A 26659-nucleotide genomic window follows, 5' to 3' on the forward strand; every position below is an offset into this window, starting at 1 on the left:
CTAGGGCTGCTGCATTTTGAGAGCTAAACAATCTAAAAAGCATTTATTAACCACCTCTGAGGACACAGTCCCAGTGCTCACACCCTGAGATCCTTCATAGACCTCTTCAGTATCGGAAAGGCTAAACGTAATCTAAAAAGCATTTATTAACCACCTCTGAGGACACAGTCCCAGTGCTCACACACTGAGACCCTTCACAGACCTCTTCAGTATCGGAAAGGCGTCTTCTCTTATTGCCCCGAAGACGCGAAAGCTTCTTTTCTCTCTGGTGGTGAGATGAAAGACCTGGGGGCAGTTACCGCCAGGCCTGCTCTGCATGCCCTCAGATGCCCCCCGTGTATGAGGACAGGATGCCACTCTTTCCTCCGCTTATCCCTTCCCACCCTACCCTCAGGGATTAAAGAGAGAGAGAGAATGTTGGCTTTGGCCGTGATCTTCAGGTTGGTGTCCTTGTCCGCTTTATTTGCTTTGGAGCAGTGACTGACAGCCGCTGAGATGCCGGAGCAGAGCTCGCCAAGGGCCACGCCCACCCTCTTCTGTCCGGTGGCCTGCCCTCGGAGGACCACAGGCTGTGCCGGGGGTCAGGGGACCGCTCTTTGCTGATCGCCTGCTTCTTTCCAATGCTCCCCATTTTCTCAAGACTGGTTGCCTCCTGGTTATGTGTTCACGCCCTCAGACAGGGCTTCTCCTTTTCCTTTTCTTGAACATCTGCAGTACTAAGAGCTCGTGCTGGACCCGTGGGTGCTGGTGATGCAGGATGCGCTGCTGGCTGGATGACTGACAGTCTCCTTTGGGCCATTTCTGCGTCTCCGCTGTGTGACTTTGGCCCATCCACTAACACCTTTCATGCATTGTCTCCTCTTGGGTGAAAGAGAGACCTTAGTGCTGCTGATTTACTCCGAGTTGGTTGTGAGGGTCAGGTGACGGAGCGTGTGGGTGCTCACCAAGCCTCTCTCCCTGTATAACTGGGGCCTCTGGGCCTCGGACACTGGGGGAGTGGCCTCCAGAGTGCCGGTTAACGGCAGCTGCCCCACTGACCTCCTTCTATGGCCGGCCATCGTTATGGGCGCTTTACACTCATCTTCTCATTTGTTTGTTGAAAGCCTGCAGAAGAGGCTCTGTTGCCCTCATATTACAGCTGAAGGGCTTGCCCGGCACCCTGAACGTGAGACGGCAGAGCTGGAGCCCTGCCCGGCCTGCCCATGCCAGGGCCCCGTACTGTGCCTGCGGAGGAAGAGGTGCCATGCTCTCCGTGGGGTGTGGGGTCTGACTCTCTGGCAGCTGAGGGGTCTAGTGTAACCCTGTTTTCAGGCTTAGACGTCTGAGCTGCAAAAGAAGCAAGTGTTTGCCTGCCGGCAGGCAGGTATCTTAGCACAGAAGGTGTAAGCCGCCAGTGAGTTTCAAAAGCAGCTGTGCCTTATAAACCTCTTGTTTGTATGGGCTTCTCTGGTGGCTCAAACGGTTAAGAATCTGCCTGCAATGCGGGAGACTTGGGTTCGATCCCTGGGTTGGGAAGATCCCCTGGAGAAGGGAACAGCTACCCACTCCCAGTATTCTTGCCTGGGGAATTCCATGGACAGGGGAGCCTGGCTACAGCCCGCGGACACGACTAGGCAACTAACACTTTCGCTTATTTGATTTCAGTGTGTTTTACTTACACATCTCGTGAACCAATGAAGAATGTAAGTCAAAGTCCAGTGCTGCAAGCTCTTTCTTCTTCCTTTATTGCTGTGGCAGCTTTATTTCTTAAAGGATCATAATTAAAAAATTTTTTTCAGAACAATTCCTTGGGTGCTTCTGGTGAAGTGATCTTCTCCCCTCAGTAAGAAGACGTCCTGGACGCTTCTGATGAGTTGACTCCTTCTTGCTTTCCCTTTCCGGGTGTAAGTTCCGCTTCCCTGATCCGTGGCTGGCTCTCAAGGCAGGAAGGCAAGTTTGACTTCATAAACTGACAGCTAACATTTGTTCAGCGTCTGTCGTTTACAAAGCAGGCACTGTTCACTGCGTTGTCTCGGCCCCAGAGCTGGTCACCGTCCGGCGGCTCGCGCCTGGACGCGGGAGCTGCCATCTGGAGCGCCCCAGGCTGAGCTGACGCGGGCAGGGGCACCGGTCACTGGCTTTGCTGCGCGCCAGCGCCTCCCCAGCTCCCTGGTGCCCCACTCAGGTGAGGTCCTGACCCGAGCTCACCGTGGCCATCAGTGAGCGTGTGAGCGTGAGATGAGTGGAAGCTGCGTGTGTCCTCTGTGAATCAGAGGTGTCTAAGCCAGTGTCCGCAGACAGCCTTTCCAGGATATCTGTGAGTCTCCGAAAACCTTGGGCAGAAGCGTGCCCCATGCAGACTCACACAGGCATGCTTTTTGGAGAAGAAGGCATCTTCCTCATTTTTCATCACATCCTCAGAGGGGTTCATGACCCCAATAAAGCCAATAATCACTGCTTTTAAAAATGAAACAGCCCCAAATCTTAAGATTTTATTTACCATTCATAACAAGAGATAGAAATCATCAGAACGTTAGGCTTAACCTCTGTTACCTAAAGGGTATCAACATTTCATGTCTGAGCTAATTGAATTTGGTTTGTTAGAGCTTAAAACTAATGAGCCTGACACTTGGGTTTCAACCTTCCAATTGGCGAATTCTCAGCTCGGTCCTGGGGCCGTGGATTTCACTGACTTCTACCAGGCATCTTGAAAATGCCTGTGATGGGTGTAAATGCCAGGGAATTACAGTGCATCCACCAGCAATTGGCTGAAGCAGAAGGTTCCAAGATGAGCACCCACGTTTGCGTTCTGTAATATTTTATTGGTCATACGTAATCGACAGGCCACATTGTACCTTTCTAGAGTGATCCTTCCAATTAAATTCTTTAGAAGCAAATGATGAAATGTCATCCTCGCCCTTTTGCACGTCTTATTAATTACACTATCATTCTAAATATTTACCGTGTGTTCTTTCAAATATTTGTAGATATAATAGAAAGCACGTCTGTGACAGTATATGCCTTGCTAAATCAACATTAGACATTCCCGTGTTTACACACTCACATATGGTTAATGGCTCACGTTACCTAGTAAAGCTTTCTGTTTCCCGATTTAAAAGATAGTGAAAGGATGAAGTCCTGAAATGTTTATTTTTTACCCCAGGGTCTTACTGCTTCATGGAGTCACACACAAACAGGCTGCATACGTATTTTAACACCCCTAAACCCACGCTGGAGCTTCGTCGGGAAACTAAGGTCTGGTCAGCTGAGGTCGCGCCGGACGCTTGGCGTGGCCGCCGTGGCCGCCGGTGACCTCTGTCCCGGGGAGGCGCGCGGAACGCAAACACGGTTTCTGCAGCAGCTCAGAGCCGGGATTAACTTGGATCAGCTCGTCTTCTGCTTTTAATGAAATTCCGTCCCTTGTATTTTTGTGTTTGGAGGAGAGTCCAAATTGTCTCCTGCTCACTTAGTCGGGCCGTGCCCTCGGGCCGTCGCAGGCTTCCCTGACCTCTGGGGGGCGAGGGGGGCACGAAGCATTCCTGAGAAACTGGAGCGCGGCGGCCCCCAGAGAGTTCGCAGAGAAACTCGCTCCAGACTCGCTGCCAGACACTCGAGTCCCCTTTCAGCACTTGCCTGACGTCTCTGTCAGCCCGTCTGGCTCCTCGGGGAGGTCAGTCTGGGGGCTGGGAGAGGTGGCCGCCCCCCGAGGCCAGGGGCCCGGACGGGCCTTCGGTCTCCACCATCTGACGTCCGTCCACGGAGGCGGGAAGAGCGTGGGGAAGCAGGGCTGCAGTCTGCAAGTCATTTTCTTTTCTCTTAACCCTCAATTTAAATTAGATGAATTGGTGTTTTTATTCCTCAAATAATGAATTCACTGATTTGGGGTGGATGAAATTGAAGGGTTGTTGGCCGTGGGTTTTTTTATAGGACCTCTGCGACTAATTATTTTGTAATGATATTAGCTATCGTACAAAGGATGTTTTCTCTTGTACATTTAATGAAATTTGGGGCAAGGGGGTTTGGGAAATATGTTTCTGGTTTTAAAATTATATTCTCTTTGTGGTTTGCATTTCCTATATGATGGATTTCAGAAAAAGTGGGGAACAAGGGTGCTCTATACTGTAAACAAACCGAGAAGCCACATTTCTTGGCTTGTGCATTGTTTTCCGTGCACTGAGTGCAGCTGAGTGTGCACGGCAGTGGCCGTGTGGGAGAGTCTGCAGGTCCTAGCTGGACGGGACACCCACGTCGGATCCTCGGGAAAAATACTCCTGCTGGGGTCCTTCCCGACCACACCAGGGCTGGGCCGTGAATGTGCCTGGTTTGGTCCAGGCAATGTTTAATTTTGTTTTTTTTAACTATCACTTAAAATTAGTCTTTTTTTTTTTTTTAACAAAAGTGTCAGTTTTTTGCATTTCAGATGTACAACTTCTCTTATATACCCAGAAGGCCTGGCAAGACTGGTTCCCCATCCCATGTGAGAAACACCTTCGTCCCAGAAGTTTCCCGGCCCTTCCTCAAGGGAATATGCCCTGCAGGTCACCAGGGTGCCTCCCCCGCCAACCAGTGCCCCTGAAGTCACTGGAGGTGTGAACCTCTGGACTCTTTATCCAGTGCTGTGTTAAAAAAGAGAGATCACTCTGCCAAGTAAAGTGCTCTGTTCACTGGAAAGCCCTTCCTAGCTTTTGTATAAAAGCAGATGCTTGACTAATACAGTCACGGCTTCAGTGACCTGCCTTATGCTTCTCAGGGTGCCTGGACAGACGCCCTCCTCGTAGACAGACTGGGGCCCCGCACCAAAGCCGTCTCTCATCATCTGAAATGTCTCTTTGGACAGTTTCCTTATCACCAAAACCCAAAACAAAATTTCCAGCTCTCAAAAGTTCTGTGATCTTTATTGCTTTTCTGTTTCCAGTGATTCAAGACGCAGTAGCTTGGGCTTCCCAAATTACCTGCCTTCTCTGCCAAAACACTAATCACGGAATGAAGCACGTCACTGTGTCTAGCACACATTCGGCTTCTGTGTGGAGAGCCCCCTCGTAGAGACAGGGTCCTTCAGATTAACACCCACCCCCATCCCCATCATCTTCATAAAATGAAGCAAGTCTGGCCAGTCTGACCCCCGAGACGGAGGACATGTGCCTGTGACGTCTGAAGAGCATCAATAATGAGGGGACCCAGCAGAGTCTAGGAGGACCCCTTGTGTCCAGGCTGGAGAGCGGGGAAGGAGGAGGGTCCCACTGATCCTGGGATGGGACTCTCTGAGTCCCCTCACGTCCTGGCTGAGTCCCAGGCTGGCCTGTGGCTGGAGCTGCAGGCCCAGGCCTCCCCCAGGCTGTGGTGGGTGCTGGGGGCTGGCTCAGGTGTTTTCAGGGAGCCGCTGACCAACCCTCAGCCACTGCGGGCTCGCCCGGACGGGGCGGCCTGGGAGGACACTGGCCCCGGCCGGGAAGCCTGCCCCTCCCTCCTTGCGCCACCATGACCTTCACAAGGCCACTCCCGCCCTTTTTGTTTTCTCCATCAGTAAAATAAGACGGTAAAGTTAACGTTCTTCTTGAGAAGCTCTAGGGAGACTCTTCTGATAGCTTCACGGAAACGATGGCAGATGGACGTTTCTTGGGGCTCCACCTTGGTCCCCTTCTGGGCCTGCCTCTCCGGTTGGGGGGCTTCTAAGACCCGCCTTCCTACCCCGTGCCCGCCAGTTCTGCCCCAGCCTCACCTGGTCCCCCCGCTGCCCCAGGAGGAGAGGTGGAGGGGGGGGAGCTCTTATGCCAAAATAAACGGTGAAGGTTGGAGATGTTTAGACCAAGATACTTAGGACAATGCGACCGAGTAAAGATGGCATCAGATTTATCGTTACACTTACGTTAGAGCCCAGCGCCCCAGAGCACACTCTCCAGTTAACTGCTCTGTCTTAAAAGGTTTGTTTTGTTTGTTTTAAGATTTCATTTTGTTGAAACCTTCTAATCATGCCTCAGTTTAGGCTCTGTTTATAGGCTTTTCTACTTCATTGAGAAATGTTGGAAAAACATCTGTTTTTCTCTCAACAACTGTTGACAATTTGGGAATAGTATCACACCAGGGGGCACACACAACGATGTCTGAAGCTAACTCTATAGAAGGAATGAGTTCAAGCGCCCCCCAGAAATCTATCTACTCGTGTAGCACAGATTCATTTTCCTAAAATAGCAGAAACGCACATATAAGACAAACACATAAATTGCCAGGATTTTTTCACTCTTTCAAAACTTAAGTAGCCAACCTGCCTTGGTCAAGGACTCAGAAATTCTTAAGGATGGAAATGTTGAAACCACAGATTCCATTCTAAAACACATCTTTAAAAAGAATGAGTGCTCTGAAGAATGCTGTGTTTTCATGTTAGGACTGATAACAGGCTGTGGAATTATCACGTCGTATCTGGGAGATCGTTACGGGTCACTGATCTCTTAGGCATTAGCCCAGGAAATTTTCTCCAATAATATCAGCATTTGCAGTAGCGGTAACATCTTGTGGATCACAAAGTGCTTTCAACAGATGCTCTGATGGGAGCCCTAGACCCTGGAACGTGTGGGGAACCTGAGCAGGAAGTCAGTGACATGTCTGACATGATGAGCCTGGAGTCTAGGACTCTGTCCATGTTCTTCCCACCGAGTAACCTTGGCCCTGGCCTTCATGGCCCGCTTCCCTGTAACGCTGTCCCTGGGGGTATGCGCGGCGGTTCCAGGCCTTCACATCCCACTGTCTCCGGGCTGCGGGAGGGGCTCTCCGGGGGGATGCTCGCGGCATAGGCTCAGCTTGTGGAACTGACCCCCCTCCCATGACAAGGTGACAGCCGATCGCGGGAGGGATCCTCAGCCACCGCGCCCGGCACCGCTGGGAGCCAGGGTGCCATTCTCACTCTTCCCTTCATCCTTGCCCTCCACCTCCAGCAGCAGGAGGAGTTGGTATCAGCGGGGGCTGGCCCTGCTCCCCCCCGACCCCCCACGGGCAGCGGGGCCACCGCAAGACGGGGGGTCTCTGCTGAAGCAGGTGGCAGCCCCCACGGGTGACATGTTCCCCACGAGAGGGGGGTCTCTGCTGAAGCAGGTTGCAGCCTCACGGGTGATATGTTCCCAGCTAGGGGACACCGCTCACGCTTGGGAGCAAAGGCCCCAAACTGTGCCTCTGCTCAGGGTTCTAACCTAACACGGAGCCGGAGACGGAGACGAAGGTGACTGGCACCGCGAGATGCTGCTTCTGGCCCCTGGTGGGGGATCTGTGCCAGCCTGGCTGGGAGTTCACACTGCCCCCCAGTACCAGAGCCCTGCCCATCCACGCCCCTGCAAGAGCACGTGCTTGTGCCCTTCCCGTCCCGTGTGGCCTGGCGTTGGGCACTCAGAGGCGCGGGGCAGGGGTGGGGCAGCGGTCATTGCAGCCCACCCTCGTCTCCGCCCACCCTAGGCTGGGGGCTGCCCACGGGGGGACGCGGATTCCTCTCCCTGCCGGGGAGACGGGCTTCCTTGGAGGCAGTTCACTGAGGCTTCATCTCACTTGCGTGGTCTTCTCACTGGACTCTGAACGGAATTTCTTTTTTTAACCACTGTGCCACCTGGGAAGCCCTGTTTCCCTTCGTTTTTGCTCTCAAGGCTTCGCTGTGGCTGATGGGGAGGGCAGGGTGGGAAGGACTCCTTGTCCACTGTCTAGTCGGGTGGCCCTGATCAGGCAGCACCCCGCGTGTGTCCCAAAGCTCTGGCCTCCCATCCCCTCACCACATTGTCTTTCCCTGTGGCTTTAGGAGGAGTTGAGTAGAAATGGGAACCGGAGAATCCGGGTGGATTGAGCAGCAAGTGTGACTGCTGCACTGGCCCCTTTGCCAGAGCCTTGATGGGTGACTTCATGTTCTACCTACACACGTGCTCCTGCGTGAAAGTTAGCAGCCTCTTAATTTATGATTAATTTATGATTTTTGGAGCAAATGTTCAGTAACTGTTCTTGAATCGACAACATTGATTTGAAAAAACTGTCAGCGTTACCTAGTGTGTCGTAGGGAAGAAGAACGTCTAGGGGTCATTTCAGATTGAGTTTTGAGATGTTATCAGTGGCCAGCTTTCTAACCAGGCTCCGTCCATGGTAAGAGCAGGACAGTGAAGGTGCTGCACATCTGTGCACAACCAGTGGGCTCAGTTGGTCCTGAGGACCCAGTGCGTCGCGCATCTTCCGGGGAAGGTGCTCATCCTGGGGTAACGTCTGCCTTCCGTAAACACCTCTCCAAGTGCCTCCTTCTCGGAAAGTTGGGCCGAGGGAGCCAGCACAGATTTCCACATACCACCCCCCCGCCCCCATCCCCCCAGAGCCTTGCGTCACGAGCCTTTCTGATCAATAAGAACATTGTGGAGGTTGTTGCAGGCTGACGAGCTTGCTCGTCTGCAAGCCAGCACCTGACTTGAAAGGCTGGTCTGGTCTCTGTGGTGGAGCGCGGCCTCACTGCCTGTCCTGGCTCCCGCCCCGGGCCCGCTCTCCCGACGCCGCGGCCCAGACCGCAGTTTCGTGGTGAGTAAGCTGTGGCCGGACCCGCGCTCCTGTGAGAGGCATTGCGCCTTTCCCGTCAGAACCGCCATGCCCAGATCCTGAGTGGGAAGGAGGAGAGAGCGGAATCGAAACCCATCAGATAGCTGGTCGGGGCCTTCAGGTCTGAAGAGACTGAGAGCCCAGTGGCCCTGTTCTCCTTAGGAACTGGGATGAGTGCATGCGGTTCCAGGCCGTGGAGCATCTAAGCATGAGATGATGCGGAAACGCGTGACTTAGGGCGAGCTGCCCATGTGTTTCTCAGCTCGTTGTTAAAGCGCACGTGTTACTTGGCTTTTCTGTAATTGGTGGATGTGGTTTGTATTTTAATTCATGTCAGGCTCTTAGAATTTCCTCTTGAAATTTTTGTCTTCCTCCTTGAAAACTTTCTGTTTCATTTCCAGGGAAATGGAATCCTTTGGTCTTACTGTTGAAATGTAGTTTTGCTGTTTCTGACAATGCTTTTAATTTCACCAGTTGCAGGGTAAATAAGCCATTGTGCAGCTGGAAAAAAAAAAAAAATTGGCAGAAAGGCAGAATATGTTAAAGGCTTGCCTTTCGTTGCTGAGGAGGTTTCCCAACTGGAGTGTCTCTGTTTCATTTTGCCTCTGGCTAACATCTGAAGATCAGTCATAAAGCTCCATGCAAATACTTTCATGTATTAGAAGAACAATATTTTGACACTCATTGACACTGCAAAAAAATACAACACTAAATTAGTGTTCAGGAAGACAGTGCAGACATTGTTCATTCATATGAAATGAATGTGAAAATGTTGTGTTAACAGAAAAGATGGCCCCATGGCCCCTGCCGACAGCGTTTGCCGGGAGAACCACCTCTGGTGTTTCATAGGATCCCACAACTTTTTCTTCTTAATCCTGGGTCTTGAGTAGTCATTGGTACTGGTCAAACAACTGAAAATTTTAGTCACCAAGAAATAAAGGTTTGTTCTCCAGAATCTGGTAATTTGAGTTAAGCTTCTCTAAGAGGTTTATGTTGATTTGATACTAGGAGGTAAGGGGCGAATTTTAGAATTTTTAACTACTTGATATGTTAACTGTCTTGAAAATATTAATTCAATTTATCAAAGACCTGATTTTCCAGACTTCATTTAAAGTTATAAAGACTCAAAAAAAAAAAAAAATCTCTTGTCCTATGAGTTTTTAAAGTAATCAAACCTTTAGGAATTCTCTTGATTTTTTTTTCTTTTTTAATTTGGAGAACATTAAGGAGCTTTTTGCTTAATTTTCAGCAGTGTCGTGGGAGTGTCATCTGTAGACTATTGGGTTTTTTTATCTAGTGGAATTCCCCTCCTCCCATGTCACTCAGCTCCAATATTACTGTCACAAGAAATGTTTTCTTAAATGTAACTGGCTTCCCTTCCCATCTCTTTCAATCAAGGACGTTGCTGAGTCAGCATCTAGGAAATAATTATAACAGAAACATTGTGCTCGTGGGCAGGACCGAGCTAATATGAGTGACCTGACCTCCCAGAAGAGCAAAGCTTACGTACGGTGTGTGCTGGGGTGTCTTATATTTGGCAACCAAAAGTTAAAGACGGGATGATTAAATCTAAATCTATTCATCGTAGCTTCAGGAGTACTGAGGGGAGGATGACTTTTAAGCTGAAATCCTGATTTTTGTGAATCGGAACATTGTGGGAAACACGTTTGAAGTGAGTTTCGGTGAATGAGGTGGCCAGGCCACTGGCCTCCGTTAGGAGGATGCTGTGAGTGCCAGGTGGTCCCTGGGACGCTGGACAGGCAGGCACTGAAGTCCTGAGGTGAAGGGGCAGGCAGGTGCCGGTTCTGGGGGCCCATACTGAAGTGTGCCCCCGCCCCCCACCCCTGCTGGCCATCACCCCGCGTGGCATCCTCACGGGCCCTGAACCGGGTGCCTCCTGAGTGCTGAATGCCGCCCTCCGTGCGGCCGCCCCCCACCCAGGGGCTGGGCCCCCATCGTCCTCACAGCCTGTGCACTGGGGCCGGAAGCCAGCTCGGAGAGTCCAGGGAGTCAGTGCCTCCCAGGCCTGGTCAGGGGGCCCCCTGCCGAGCCCCCCGCCGAGCCCCCCAGGCCTGTGGCTCCCCGCCCTCCATGTGTCACCTCTGGGTCTCCCACCCTGGGCCTAGGCGCTCCTGCCCCAGGCCCCCCCAGCCTCAGCCAGCCGCTGTCCCCAGCACAGCTGGGCATCTGTGGTACCCAGGGCCGGCCACGCAGGCTCTGGGCCCCTGGACACAGGTTTTTCTGAGACCCTGACTGACCCAGAATGAGTCTGTCTCCATCACTGAAAATGGCTGGGAGGTGGGGAGACCCCAGGACAGCCCCCGGGCTGCACGCCCCTGCATCCTGAGCCGCGGGCCGTGGGCGTGCTCAGGACGGAGGCTGAGGAAGCCCCCACGCCTGACAGCTCTTGGAGGCTCCCTGGAGTTTATTCTCAGAAGCCCTTCCCCAAGTCAAATATCGGCCCGTTGAAGCTGTTTCCTGCATAAAGTGTGGACGTCCCTGAGCCCGACAGGGCATCTGCCGTGTCTGCCCACCCTCCCCGCCCTGCGTCCTCCAGGCCGGCACCTTGAGGGCCCCCGTGAATGCTTGCCGACCAGCAGGTCGAGTCCCCGGGCGGGCGCACAGAGGCCCACGCGGGCTTCCTAGCAGCCGTCTGTGGCGCTCCCACAGGAAGGCGTGTGGGAGCAGAGTGCGCCTGGAGGAGGAATGAACAGGGGTGCAGCCTCTCGTCCCGCCGCCAGCTGAACTGCTGTGTGGCTTCAGACGGGTCACCCCGCCTCCCTGCTCTCAGCTGCTAGCCCACCTTCTAAATGAGTGGAATTGAATGGCGGTACCTTGAAGTCCCTTCCAGCTATGAAAGTCTGTGGCTCTGACTAACAGAACTGGGATTAAATCCTCTCCACCCTCTACTCTCCCCTCCTGGAGAGGAGCTGACGTCTCCAGATACCAGGAGCCCTCGCCAGCTATGTAGTCAGCATTGTCGTCACGGTAAACCACAGTCCTCGAGCACTCACTCTGCCCCAGCCCCTGTTCCCGGCAGTTTTCATGAAAGTGAAAAGTGAAAGTCGCTCAGTCGTGTCTGACTCTTTGCGACCCCACGGACTATACAGTCCATGTAATTCTCCAGGTCAGAATACTGGAGTGGGTAGCCTTTCCCTTCACCAGGGTATCTTCCCAACCAAGGGATCAAACCCAATGTCTCCCGCATTGCGGGTGGATTCTTTACCAGCTGAGCCACCAGGGATATTAACTAATTTAATCCTAAAAGCAGCCCTCTGAGGCCAGCACCATTTATTCTCATTTTTCTGAAGTGCTGGAAGATTAGGCAACTTTTGAAAAGTTACCCAGTGATTCCTGGAATGGGGGTCTAACCCAGGTGATCTGACTCCGCGTCTGAGCCCCTCAACAAGCCTGGATTCTCCTTGTGGTTCCCACACTGGCGCTGGCAACCTCCCTGGAACCTGTTAAAGTACAGGTGTTCAGGCTGCGGGGTCAGCCTCACGGGGGCTGGTGGAGGCCCACAGGGTGCACAGGCCCCTTCTGGGTGACTCTGAGGCACCCAGATTTGCTTCGAGCAGCCAGCCTTCTCTCTGAGCGCTCAGCGCCATCGTGCCTATCAGAGTCCTCTGGGTCTTCACTCCCCGCTGTCCCCACGGGGTGGGTGGGGAGGGAATCGCTGCCCATCTGACAGTCACGACGCAAGCTTTCACGTGTTTAATGGTCATCAGCCGGGAGCTATGGGACGACTTTTCAAGGTCTGTCTTCACCGGTGAGGTCACTCCAGGAAGAGGCAGGCGGCGTGGAGGCCGTGACGAGGGAGGGACGAGAGGTCAGTCCTGCAGCTGTGCCGCCAGCGGGGCGGCCACCTCCTGGGCCTGCAGGCAGAGCAGCAGGACGAGGCGCTGCCCACTCAGCTCTCCTCCCCCGGGACGGCTCTGCCGCCTATGCCCAGCAGGCGCCCACCAGGCCTGAGCATGTGAGGGGTGCCTGTCTGAACTCAGGGGTGCTGTGACCACAGTAGGAGTGCCAGGGCCCTGCGTGGACAAGTAGCGTGAAATACCTTGAGGGTGTTCTGTGCTGAAATGACAAGGTGCCGCGTGGGGCGTTCTAAGACATTGAAACAAGCTTCACTTTTCCCACCTTTTTCATTGTAGCTCATAGAAAAACCTAAGTTGCATGTGTGGCTTGTATCATACTGCTGTTGGGGCAGCACTGTTTTAAGGAAACTGAGCTTGTAAAGAAAGTACAATCTGTATTTCCCTAGTGCACATACCCTGATGTGTTTATGGGTTTATTTACCAGTGACAATGGTTATTGGGGTGGTGAGACTCACGCCTGCCATTCGTGGGCGCCCAGGACCAGCCCAGAAGCTGGATTCCAGAGGTCAGAGTCAGCCGAGGGGCAGGGCCAGGTGGTCAGGACGGGCTGGAGGGGAAGGTCACCGGGAAGTCAGGGCTGGCTTCTGCGAGGGAGCCACGGGCGGCCGGGGCGGCCGGCAGGTGGCCATGGGTGTGGAGTCACTTCCTGCCCCGAGCCCACAGCTCCTGGCGGCCCCGCTGAGCCAGGAGCGGGTTTGGGTGGCTCGCAGGCCGTGCGCGTGGGAGCAGGTAATTGGAAGCACCTGGTCCAGGTAGGCGGCTGGGCTCCAGGAAGCAGCACTTCTGGGAAGCGTGTTGTGACAGTCCGGGAGCCTGGGCTGGGCCGCCAAGCCTGACTCCCGGGCTCCTGTCCCTCTCGGGGGCCTGACAGGGTGTTAAAGGCAAACAGTGCTGAGCAGAGACGCGGCGGCAGAGGCAGCCATGCCGCTGTTAAAGGCAAGCACGGAGTTCCACTGCGGTGCTGACCCACTAGCTGAAGCTCCGGTCATCACAGGACCGCCCTCTCACCCCGAGTGCCTCACTGTGCGACTTGACTTCTCACGGTGGTGTTTCCCCTTGTTGGGATTGGGCTGAGCCTGTCCACGGAGTGGGGGGACACTGGGTCACTCCAGGCCAAGGCCTCACAAGGCCAGAGGAGGCCTTGCAGCTTCTGTTTTCTGAGGAGGTGGGGGCAGACTGGCCGGGAGGCCACGGAGGCAGGGCAGGTGCAGGAGAGCGGGTGTGTCCAGCGCGAGGACCAGGCGGTAAGGCCACTTGGCCCGCAGCCCGGGAGCAGGGTCCTGAACTCTGAGTCCTGAGCAGCTCGAGGCCAGGGTGCCATTGTTAGTTTTGCATCTTCCGTCGTGGTTCTTTCTTACACTGTTTACATGGTCACGTAACCTGATGCACCCACTCCGAGTATGCTGTGCTGGGCATGCATGTCTGGCTCTAGAATTTGCTCAGCTTAGTCTTCAATCCTAAAAGCCCCACAGAATGATATTACGTATGGTTCAGTTCAGTTCAATCGCTCAGTCGAGTCCGACTCTTCGCGACCCCATGCAGTGCAGCACGCCAGGCCTCCCTGTCCATCACCAGCTCCCGGGGTTTACTCAAACTCATGTCCATTGAGTCGGTAACGCCATCTAACCATCTCATCCTCTGTCGTCCCCTTCTCCTTCCACCTTCAGTCTTTCCCAGCATCAGGTCTTTTCCAGTGAGTCAGCTCTTCGCATCAGGTGGCCAGAGGACTGGAGCTTCAGCTTCAGCAACAGTCCTTCCAATGAACATTCAGGACTGATCTCCTTTAGGGTTGACTGGTTGGATCTCCTTGCAGTCTGAGGTCTTCTCAAGAATCTTCTTCAACACCACAGTTCAAAAGCATCAATTCTTTGGGGCTCGGCTTTCTTTATAATCCAACTGTCACATCTGTACCTGTCTACTGGAAAAACCATAGCTTTGACTAGATGGACCTTTGCTGGCAAAGTAATGTCTCTGCTTTTTAATATGCTGGCTAGGTTGGCCATACCCTTTCTTCCAAGGAGCAAGTGTCTTTGAATTTCATGGCTGCAGTCACCATCTGCAATGATTTTGGAGCCAAGAAAATAAAGTCTGTCACTGTTGCCATTGTTTCCCCATCTATTTGCCATGAAGTGATGGGACTAGATGCCATGATCTTCATCTTTTGAATGTTGAGTTTTAAGCCAACTTTTTTGCTCTCCTCTTTCTGTTTCATTAAGAGGCTCCTTAGTTCTTCTCCACTTTCTGCCATGAGGGTTATGGAGGGCTAGAGAACGTCCAGTCAGTGCCCACTGTTTGCTGCAGGAGACACCAGGTTCCCTGTCAGGCTGGGCCTCCGGGCCGAGGATGCAGACTGATTTGCGGCCAGGCTGCCCAGTGGCCACGCTCCCCAGCCCGATGCTGGGAAGAGAGGGGAAGTGTGCCCCAGTGGGGAGTGTGGTGGTTCTGGAGAGAGTGTCTGGGGAGAACCTTGAGGGGGCAGCAGGCCCACCCTGTGCTTTTCTGCTCTTCCTCATGCGGTTCTGCAGCAAATAATAACAGTGGGAAAGGGGAGTGGCCTGGGGACGGGGTTGCCGGGGAATACTAGGGCCCCACACGCAGGCAGGCATGCATGCTGACCGCAAGCAGCAGTGTCAGAGGAAAATACCAGGATCCAGAGGAACTACAGGCAGCACAGTCCGGTTCTGTTTGCTAGAAGCCAAGGTGGACAGGTAAGCGTCGGTGGGCCAGGCGCCGGTTCTGTAGCAGTGCAGCCGCACAGGCTGTCCCTGAGCTGTCGTGGCCCTTCGGAGCTCCGGCCGCAGAGCTGAGTGCTTGTGGTTCAGCCTGTGGCTCAGAAACCTCAAGTGTTTACTCTCTGGCCCTTTAAGGAAATGTTTGCAGATTCCACACTTGAAGGAAATAAATGAAATGAATGAAAGAGCTGAGCTGAAGTAGTCAGGAACGGCGTGGACAAGAGAAAATCACTCACGATGTTGCAGCCACACTAGAAAGAAAATTTAAATAAATGTTATTAGAAACAATCAAAGGAACAAGCAAAAGGAAATCAGATAAAAGAATGTGGAAAAGAACAAGCATGAATGTGACCGGGCAGCACGCAGCAGACCTGAGAGGAGGAGAGGCCCCACACGCGCGTGGTTGCTGCGCCCGGGAAAACAGAGACGGAGCATCCGCGGAGAGCAGAGGAGGAACGGCCGGAGCGTCCGCGGGGAGCAGAGCAGGAACGGCCGTGCTACCTGGCTCTGCGTGTACAGAGAGCAGACGGCGCTCCAGACACACCGGGTCAGGGAGATTCCCTAGGACAGAGCGTCCGCGGAGAGCAGAGCAGGAACGGCCGTGCTACCCGGCTCTGCGTGTACAGAGAGCAGACGGCGCTCCAGACATACCGGGTCAGGGTGATTCCCTAGGACTAGGGCGACCAGGCTGTGGTTCCCCCGCCTCGGACCTCGCAGGTCCGTGGGTGTGGCTGGAACAAACGCCAGGGCAGGGCACTGCTGGCCCAGTCCATTTCAGAGCGTCGGTACCAGTGTTGAATGACCGTTCGTAGCGAGAGCTAGAGAGCCTTCTAAGTTTGTTCTGTTATTTTGGGGTTTTTTTTAAATTTATGATCTAATGATTTTTTTCCTGTCTAGTAAGTTTGTATCTTTAAAATGTCTAAAAGGCCCTTAATCAAAGGACTCGACAAGCCTCAGTATTTTTGCCCATGAAGAAATTACTAGGTTGAGGTTTTGATTTTATGCCAAATGATTTTCTCAACGTAGTTGCATTTGTTCCCCAACTATGTCAGAGTAAGGGGTGCTCCCCCGACCCTGGGGTGCCTTCAACCTCCCGCTGTGGGTCCCACAAACATAAGACCCAGCCTTGCCCAGGACTCCTCGACGTCCTGATTCAAGCTAAGAACACCAGGCTGTCGTCATGGAGACAGCTACTGAATGAACTTAAAGAAAATGCATGTGCCTAGTTCCACACTTAGAACACTCTACGGGGAATTTTATCTCCATTTCTCAAATGACTCTGATTTTCAGTAGAAATAGTTTGCGGGCTTTCTCCGCTGTTTTATGTATATGTGTGTATGTATGTGTGTACATGCGTGTGTATTTGTAAGCATGTGTGTATGTTTAGACCATTTCCATGATGGGGGCCCGTGAAGCACACCACACAGGCACAAGGCTGAGACGCAGCAGTCCACTGGACAGAGTTAAACAGAACCTTGATTAACACATCTCGTTATTCACGGATGACAGCTCAGTTAATAAGTGTCCGTGGCTTGGATACCAAGCCGGAGGTTAACGGCGAGGTGGAAGCAACCGCCGAACCCAGGTTCTGGAGACAAACACACCCCGCGCTCTGAAGGGCGTGTGCGGAATCGGGCCGCTGGCCAGCGGTGCACTGTGGCTGTTCTCCACTGGCCCAGTGGGAGCCGCCCGAGCCCTGCGCCCAGGGAGGCGGGGCCCCTCCCCGGACTTACGCGTCCGTGACCCGAACATCCAACAAGCAGGCGTGGGAGAGGAGGGCTTTAGGGTTCTTTTTTTTTTTTTGAAAATTTTTTAAATCAAAGTTTTATTTTGACTTCTGTAATCAGATTTGTAAAACAGCTAGGTTAATTGTATGGTTATAAGAAAACACACTTCCAGATGGAGCGAATATCTATAACCATCTAGACTTGGCCCTCCGATGTCAGTGACCTGGGTCAGGTCTCCCCGACTCCATGTGCCATGAGATGCGGCTGGACAGCTGAAGGCTCCATTTGCCATCAAGGGACGGTTCTCTGCGGAGGAATTTCCAGCCTCGGTGCGCCCCTGCACTGGCGTCTTTCCTCCCCGTGGGACAGGTGAAAACATGAGAAGCAGGCGAGGTTTTCATCTGCCCTGGTGATCAGGTCAGGGCGGAGGTGATGAGTGTGTGAGGACATGGGTACGTCTGTTGTATCCTCATGGGGCCCCTCGTACCTGGAGAGATGGGGCTGGACCCTGATGTCTGACGCCTGTCCCCTCTGGAGCATTTCTGTGTCGGAAGCCGCGGGCCGATCACGGGTCACCCCTCCTGCCCGTGATCAGGAAGGCATGTGGAGGTGGACCCTGCTCAGCTGCACCGTCTGTCCAGGGAGAAGTGGACCAGGTCACCGTGCCCAGCTATGTGCAGAGGCCGGGCCATCGCTTCCCACTCAGGGGCCCTTGTGTCGGGCTGGGCGAGCATCCCTGTGGGCTGCCCGCCGCGACCTGGGGGCAGAGCGCTGACCGCGGCCACTCCAGACATGAGCTCGCTCGCCCGCTGACCCGGGTGTCACCCGGCCCCCGTCACCAGTCAAGGACCATCCGCTATGCTCAGTGGAAGTTCAGACAAAGCCCTTTCCCTCTGTTAAGACCAGTAAACTGCTCAGGAATAACAAATAAATCTGGAGTTGTATATCCTTTCCCTTCCCATTCCCAGACTGCAGTCTGGGACAGTATGAACTTCACAGGAAATGCCTAGACGTTGGCAGGTCAGAGGCCGCGGACGGTCTGCTGGAAAAGAAGAGGGCAGATTCTTGGCGTTCGGTCCAGCGAAGGGACAGGCTCCTGGTGACCCCGGGTTCCCGGCGGGGACGAGCCCGCCCCGGGCCGGTGCCCATGCTTCGCGTGGCCCAGCCCCGGCCAGTCACCACGTGCTGTCCTTTTGTTTTAGCTGTCCTCACTTTCTTTCACATGATTCAAAATACGATTTTTTTCAAAACCATTTGAGCCCCAACATAGTGTTCAAAAGAAATAAAATAAGCTGAGCAGTCCTGAAAGACCCATTTGAAATGTTATTTTTAGAATGGAAATTTGAGTAAAACACACTTAAGTGTATACACTAATCCCTCAGAAAAACGTTCAAATAGAAATTCTATCCAGGAGCATAATTTGATTTTTCCTAAAAACTTTGAAAGTATTTTGAAGAAAGTGTGTGTGCGCGTGTGTGTGCTCACCGCATCTGTGCCCCAGCTCGTGTGTTTGGGAGGCGGGATGGTCCCTTCATCGGGGAGGTGGCTGCAGTGAAGTCAGCGTGGGAGCCATCGCCCCAGGGAGACCCAGGAGACTGCTGCGTCAGGCCGCGGGAGGAAGGCAGGCAGGCTGGGAGGCTCCTGCAAGAGACACCAGGAGGGCCCGACCTGCGCGGGTGCCCACGAGCAGGGCACCCCCGAGGAGCGGACAGCCAGGGTGCGGGGCCCCAGCCCCGACACTGCGAGGGCCACTGAAGCACAAGCTTCCTAGGCCAGGCGTGCCATCATGACGAAGAGAAGAGCTTGCATTCTGTGCCTTTTTAAAACCGGTCAAGCTCTATTATTAATATAACTCATATAAAATTTTTGAAGTGTTACAACTGGGACTCCCCTTGTGCTCCAGTGGCTAAGACTCTGAACTCCTAATGCAGGGGGGCTCAGGTTCGATCCTTGGTCAGGGAAAAGACCCCACATGTCTCACATAAGACACAGTGCAGCCAAATAAATAAAAATAAAATTTTAAAAAGTCTTGCAGCTGAGTTCATTAACTATAATACAGCATGAAACCGCCGGTCTTTCTGCAGTCTGTGGCCGTGAACAAAGCCCTGTCCTGCAGGACGCCCTCATCTGGCGTCTCACCGTGTCCCTGACGCGGGCTGTCTCCATCACCCCGCTTACCGCCACATGAGCTGCAGCGCCGCGGCATGTGAAACGGCCAGAAGTCTCCTCTTCCGTAGGACAAAATACGATTGAAGACAGTCTGGAAGTAGACCCAAAACGCAAAATAGTCACGAGAAAAAATTTCGAGCACAGGAGATATAACCACGATTGTATTTTTTAGAAGGCTACCGTAAATTCAGATGGATAAAGAAGAATTGAACTTTGTTGATTGCATCTTCTAAAAGAAAATTAGCTGCTCCGTTGACCTCAGAAATGTATTTGTCAGCTTGTCTAACAGCAGCCAGGGAGACACCAACCAACAGTTCTCTTTCAATGTGAAAGCAAAAGTTGAGTGTACCTGCCAGTGGGCTCTGTGTTCTAAGGGGGCGCCTACTGCTTTTACCTACTTTATTTAAAATGGGGGTCCCTGGTACAGTGGGACAACCCAGAGGGTTGGGATGGGGAGGGAGGTGGGAAGGGGCTTCGGGACAGGGGGACACATGTACGCCCATGGCTGATTCATGTCAGTGTATGGCAAAACCCACAATATTATAAAGTAATTAGCCTCCAATTAAAATAAATTAATAAGTTAAAAAAAACACGTGGGTACGAGTGATGAAAACATTTTATTGAGGTTGATTTCCGCTTTCTTGGTTTCAGGTGTGCAGCAAGGTGGTTCAGTTACGCACTTGTGTGGATGTGTGTGTGTGTCGGGCTTCCTGGGGGCTCAGTGTGAGGGTTGTCGGCGTGGCCCGGCGGGGGTGCCCTGTCTCGAGGGCAGCGTGCAGCTCTCACCCGCTCCGCCTCTCTCCTCAGGCCATGTGGCTCATGCTGCAGAAGGACGAGCCCGAGGACTTCGTCATCGCCACGGGGGAGGTCCACAGCGTGCGGGAGTTCGTGGAGAAGTCGTTTCTGCACATCGGGAAGACCATCGTGTGAGTAGGCCCCACGGGCGCCCCTCCGCCTGCCTGCAGTCTGCCTCTCCCCTGCCCTTCTAGAGCAGGAAGCAGATGCTTTGTCCCGCTGACACCGCCTAAGCTCAGTCTTTCAGAAGTTTATCTTTTTAATTTTTAAATATGATTTTAAGCTCTTTAATTTTTTAACTTCAAATTTTGTACGTGGTTTATACATGCTTTACTGGGACTTTACTGTCACTAATTCCTCTAAACAGATCAACGTGAGAACATTATACAGTCTCTGTTTTTAATACTTTCACTATATATTTAAAATTTTTGAAACCACAAAAATTTACAGGTCAATTTCAAACATACTACCAGCAAAACCTTTTTCTCTGAAGCACTGAGAGTGGGCTGCTGACCCGAGGCCCCATCCCATGGACTCCGTGTGCTTTCCCCGTGACCAGCGACACTGTCGAGCGTGGGCACAGGGCGGCCGGGAGATCCCACTGGGCTGTGAACAGCATCCAGTTCGTGGGTCTCACTGAGGTCCTCAGCCCAGCCAGCACTACCCCTCATACCAGAACAATCCACACACTTCATCCACTTGTTAATTACACAAATCTTGAAGTCAGATTTTTGTTGGAAGATTTAGGGGCAGTCTTATAGACAGAGAAGGCAATGACACCCCACTCCAGTACTCTTGCCTGGAAAATCCCATGGACGGAGGAGCCTGGTAGGCTGCAGTCCATGGGGTCGCTAAGAGTCAGACACGACTTCACTTTCACCTTTCACTTTCATGCATTGGAGAAGGAAATGGCAACCCACTCCAGTATTCTTACCTGGAGAATCCCAGGGACGGGGGAGCCCCGGGGGGCCACCGTGTATGGGGTCGGACACGACTGAAGCGACTCAGCAGCAGCAGCAGCATTATAGACGGAAGCCTCTTTTTCCGTGATTGTTTTATTGAGGGTATGTGTAACGTGCATGCGTGCCTGGTCTCTCAGTCGTGTCTGACACTGGGACCCCATGGACTGTGGCTCACCAGGCTCCTCTGTCCATGGGATTCTCCAGGCGAGAATACTGGAGTGGGTAGCCATGCCCTTCTCCAGGCGATCTTCCCAACCCAGGGATCGAACCCCATGTTTCCTGTGTCTCCTGCACTGGCGGGCGGGTTCTTTACCACCAGCGCCACCTGGGAAGCCCGTGTATGGCATAGGGTCTCCCATTTCCGTCGTTTGGGGCCACGAGTCAGTGGCATTAAGTGCACTCACAGTCGCGACCAACAGCACCGTCCCCAGAGCCCGCCCGCCTCCCCACCCGGAAGCTCCGTCTCCATTAAACACCTGCTCTCCACCCCTCCCCCAGCCCCAGCAACAAAAGTTCTGCTTCAGTCTCTGAGTTGGAGGACCCCAGGGACCGCGTGTAAGTGGAGTGACAGTTTCTGTCCTTCTGTGACGGGCTCGTCTCACTGGACCTGATGTCCTCAAGGTCCATCCCTGTTGTAACTTGCGTCAGCATGTCACTCCTTTTTAAGGCTGAGTAATATTCCATTGTGCGGTTGGACCACGTGTTGCTTATCTATCTGTTGTAACAGCTGGGTTGCTCCTCTTCAGCTATTGTGAGCTGTGCTGCTGTGAACATACAAGTATCTGAGTCCCTGCTTTCAGTTCTTTGGGGGTAAAAGCCTAAAGAGTAGAATTTCTGGGTCTTATGGTAACTCTGTGTTTAACTTCTTGAGGATCTGCCAAATATTTTCCCAAGGTTTAGTTTTAAAATATAAGAAAGGACTTCCACTTCTAACTATGACGGAATAACAGAAATTCGGTTAAACCTCTGCCTTGAAAAACTAGGAGACTATGAAACACATAGAACAACTTTCGGCACCGGCAGTGCAGGGCCGTGGGCCCCGGTAGGAAAGGAACCAGCGAGGCGAGCCCTGCAGGACCCGGCTTCCTGGAGGCATGGCCTCCACCTGGGAGGGAGGAAGAGGCGCGCCTGCAGAGAAGACGGGGGTCAGGGCTCAGAGCCCGGGGCTGTGGATGGTGTGGACAAGTTCTAGAAAGGTGCCATCTGCAAGCAAAGGAGCTCCAGAAATGTGCGTCAGGATCCCGCTGAGCTCCTGCCAAACACGAGGAGACTCCACAGGCTTGGACAGGAAACTACCCGGGCATGGGACTGAAGGCTTCTCCGGGCGTTCCTGAGGCCGGGAGGCTCGCGAGCTGCAGCCGCCACCGAGCCACCTCGCTTCTCGCTCAGAGGACGGACTGAGTCCCCAGAAGGCCCGAGCTCGGAGGTGGGGTGACCCTGAGTGGAGGCTCCTCTAGGGCCAGGCCAGCGGAGCTGACGCACAGACTTCCAGGGCTCACAAGTCACTGAGCCTGCAACCACTGCAAAGCCCTGTGTTCTTCAAAGAAAGGCAGTAAAGTCTAGACTCAGACGCATAATTTTCTTAACGTTCGGCATTCAACCAAAAATTAGCAGGAGTGTCACCAAGTGGGAAATGACCTAAAACCAAGAGGAAAATCCATCAACAAAAACAGACTGACGAATTATGAAGACAGTGGTATGAGCTCACAGGGAAGGTGAGGCAGCCACTGCAACGGTCAAATGTATTAAGAAAAACATGAGTATAGTGAGGAGAGATAAGGAAATGTGTGTATTTTTTATAAGAGCCAAATGCAACCTTTAGAGATGAAAAATAAAGTATCTGAAATGAAACCTCACTGTTGGCATTGAGAACAGAGTAGACACTGCAGGAGAAAAGCTAGTAAACTTATACATGTTGTACTAGAAATAATCCAAAATGAAGCACAGGAAGAAACAGACTGGAGGGAAAAAACTGAGTTTGATTTGATTAACCTGTGAGACAAAATCAGACAACCTAACGTGTATAATCAGAGTCTTGGGGAAAAAGTGGGGAAAGGGCACAGGAAAAGAATTAAATAACAGCCCCAAGTTTCCCAAATTACTGAAAATAAATGCTAAAGAGAAAACTTTAAAAGTACAATTATGTAGAGGGGAACAAAAATAAGAAAGCTTTGGTATCAGAAACTATGCAAGGCAAGAAGACCTTGTAGCAGCATCCTTAAATTGCAGAAAGAAACCTAAGCCTCGAGGTCTGTGCCCGGGGACACCATCTCGGAAATGGAGGCGAGTTAAAGACTTTCCAGATAGGCAGAGGTTGTGAGGGTTCGTCACCAGCAAAACATTTAGATGGAAGGAAAACAGAAGAATGAAGAACAGGAGAAGTAGCCAAAATGTGGGAAAATATAAGTTTTTTCCCTCACTTTAAAATTTCTTTGAAAAGTAATTGACTGTTGAAAGTACAAATAACAGCAATACATTTGTGGTTTCTAATACATATATAAATAAATTGTACAATAGCAGTAGCTCTGAGAGTGGGGACAGGATGGAAGCATTGCATCATTACATTGTTGTAAGATTCTGACACCAGATGGGAATTGGCATGAAATTATTTGAAGACAGACTGCAATTAGTTAAAGTATGTGCTGCACACTCTGGAGAAACTACTAAAACGAAACAAAATGAAAAATAGCCACGAGCCAACGCTGGAGTCAAAATGCAAGGGAACCACTCATCTAAAAGAAGCTGGAAAAGAGGGGCGAGAGCAAACAGCAGACGGGGCTTCTCCAATCAAAAGAGCGATAAAGTTGGACTTGATAAAAAAGCAGTATGCTACTGACATGAGACACATTTTATATATAAACATATAGATAGGTTAAAAGTAAAAAGATAAAAAAAAACATCCAGATACTACCCATAAGGAAACTGGAGTGGCTGTATTTATATGGGATGAAATAGACTTCATTTACTTAGAAGGAATAAAGAGCCCTTTCGTATTTTAAAGGGGTTGATTCTTCATAAAGACATAACGATTTTAAATGTATATACACCGAGTTATAGGTGCTTGAGAATACTGACAGAATCGACAGGAAAAAAGACAACTCTATGTCTGTGTACGCCAGCACGCCTTTCTTTGTAACTGCAGTACAAGTAGACAAAGCCTCTGCAGATACAGAAGAAAACTTCCTTGACCTAACTGGTATTTCTGGAGCTTACCACCTGACACGCTTCTCAATAACTCACAGGTCAAAAAAGGAAATCCCAAGGGAATTCAGAATAGATTATGAATTAAATGAAAATGCAAGCAGCCTACCAGAATGTGTGGGGCGCTGCCGAAGCAGTGCTTAGAGAGCAGCGTGTGCTGTGAACACTGATGTTAAAACGCAAGAAAGAGCCTGAACCAGTTAGCCCAGCTTCCATCTTAAGCTTGACAAAGAACAGCACGTTAAACCCAGCGCAAACAGAAAGAAGGAAACGACAAAGATAAAAATAGAGATAAATGAAATAGAAAACAGGAAAATAATGGGGAAAATCATACAACCAAAACGTGGATAAACCTCTATCCAGGAAAAAAAGAGATGACAAATTATGCATAGTAGAAAAAAAAGAGTTATCATCCCTACAAGTCCCCCAGACGTTGACAGAATGGTAAGGAAATACTATGAACAGATTTTTGCCAGTGACTTTTTCAAATTAGAGAAAATGGGCAAATGCATGAAAGACACAAATTGCAAACCTGATTCAAAATCTATAAATTGTGGTAGTTCCATGTGTATTTAAAGAACTGAATTTTTAATGTTTAACGAAGAAAACACTCCCTTCCTTCCTAACACTCACTTAGAAGAGAGAATACTTCCTACCTCATTTGATGAGGCCAATATTACCCTGATGCTAAAAATAAAAATGTTACATGAAAAGAAAAATACTGACTAGTATTTCCAGTGAACATAGAAACCAAAAATAGTAACAGAATATTAGCAAATTGAAATTATCCATATATAAAAAGTCGGTACACCACGGCAGAGTGGGGTTTATTCTAGGAATGCAAGGTTGGTTTAACATTTGAAAATGAACATAATTCAACATATTAAGAAAACAAAGAAGCCGTATTTTTTTTTCAATAGAGGCAGAAAAGACATTTGATAAAATTTAACAACTATTATTTTTAAAAATTAATTTCAACACACTAGAAATTGAAGGAAATTTCCTCAAGCTGATAAATGGTCTTTGAGAAAAACCAACAGTTAACATCATAGTTAATGTGGAGACACTGAATGCTTTTCTTCTAAAAGTGGGGCTCAGGGCAAGGCTGTCTGCTTTTGTCAAACCATTTCCACATTGTCCTGGATCTTAGCCACAAGAAAAAAAAGAAAAAGGAATGAAAGAAAGATGTGTATCTATCTTATTCACAGATAGCTTGATGGAGTACATAGGAAACATAAGTAATTACCCAAAAAGCCAGGAAAACTAACAAGTGCATTTAGCAGCATCACAGGATACAAGGGCTATGTACAGAAGTCAACTGTCTTTCTGTGTACTGCCCTTCAACAACAGGGAATTGAATTAAAAAAAAAAAAAAAAGCACAATATCATTAACTGTCTTTCTGTGCACTGCCCTTCAACAACCGGGAATTGAATTAAAAAAAAAAAAGCACAATACCATTTAGAGTAGAATCCGAAAAATGAAATAGAGATGAACTTAATAAAGTACATGAAAGAACGTGCACACTGGAACCTAAAAGACATCGATGGAGAGACCAGAAAAGCGCGAGTGGGGAGGTGCGCCGTGTCCGTGGCTGCAGGGCCTGGGAAGGCGCAGCTCTCCTGGGATCAGCCTGTGGATTCAGTGCGGTTCTCCCACTTTGGAGACGGCATCTTGTGTTCAGCCTTCTGTCCCTGGTCCCCTGGGCTAACGCCTTTTTTAAAGTACCTACAACAGACCTGCACACACTGAGACTTCCGCAGAGAGGAAATGCCTTAGAAGAGCGCCTGTGTCCAGTTCATCTGGATGTTACAACCCCTCCTGGAGAATCACCAGTGAGGAGTCTGGGTGGCGTTGTTTAACCCAGCGCTTCTTAAGATGACCCTGTATCGAAATCCTACTTGAACAACAGAGCCGCGTGGACTGCCAGCTGGGAGTGCCCTCTGTCCCTCGGAGCCCCGCTGCAGCCTGCGTCCGCATCCCCAGAGGCGGCAGGAAGGCCCGGCGTAGTCTCGCTAGAACCCACGGCAGATCTCAGGAGGGGCCTTCACGCCGTTCCAGATGACAGACCAAGCCACCAGCCGAGGCTTCAGTGGTATTCAGCATCACCTTTGAGTGTCGAAAACCAAAACGTTTTCCCGAATCTCCCAGGAAGAGAGCGGGTGTGAGGTGCCGATGGCCCGAGACACTGGAGCACCGCCCTGCGCCCCCAGCCGAGCCTCCTGCCCGGCGGCCACCTGCGCCCCGAGTCCGCGTGGCCGGGCGTGGGAACAGAGCGCCAGCGATGCGCGCTCTCACAGCATGGCTGAGACACAGAATTCCTTCTCAGGGCCAGATAATGAAATCACGATGGCTCTCTGAACGCTGTCTGCAAGTTGCATTCAATTGTTTGTTTTCTTTCCAATTTCCTTCCCTGGATCGTCTCCGGGCCCCATGAGCAGCATTCCAATCTCAGCTGGAGCAGGCCGGAGAGTCGGGACCGCTCCGGGCCGGCCCCGCTGCAGCTGGCCTTCTGACAGGCCGACCATGCCTCCTTGGGAACGGATTCCGAACAGTCAGACGCCAGGCAGCGACAGGCAAGGGAAACACCGAGCTGGAGCTGGGCCTGGAGGGCCCCTTCCCCGTCGCCACCGGCTCCCTCTCCCAGGACTCTCAGCACGCAGTGTGCCAT

The 26659-nt window shown here is 51.5% G+C and overlaps 1 protein-coding gene across 2 annotated transcripts in view; it reads left to right on the top strand.

The window, feature by feature from the left end:
- The window catches only part of GMDS (GDP-mannose 4,6-dehydratase), a 436237-nt gene that overhangs the window by 339816 nt on the left and 69762 nt on the right, over positions 1-26659 (top strand). For both annotated transcript variants that reach the window (XM_027523951.1, XM_027523952.1), the window contains exon 8: positions 19840-19958. In XM_027523951.1, coding sequence (XP_027379752.1) covers positions 19840-19958 — 119 coding nt within the window. The remainder of the gene's footprint in view (positions 1-19839; positions 19959-26659) is intronic.

The sequence above is a fragment of the Bos indicus x Bos taurus genome, chromosome 23 (genome assembly GCF_003369695.1).
Source record: "Bos indicus x Bos taurus breed Angus x Brahman F1 hybrid chromosome 23, Bos_hybrid_MaternalHap_v2.0, whole genome shotgun sequence".
In the NCBI taxonomy this organism is placed as follows: Eukaryota; Metazoa; Chordata; class Mammalia; order Artiodactyla; family Bovidae; genus Bos; species Bos indicus x Bos taurus.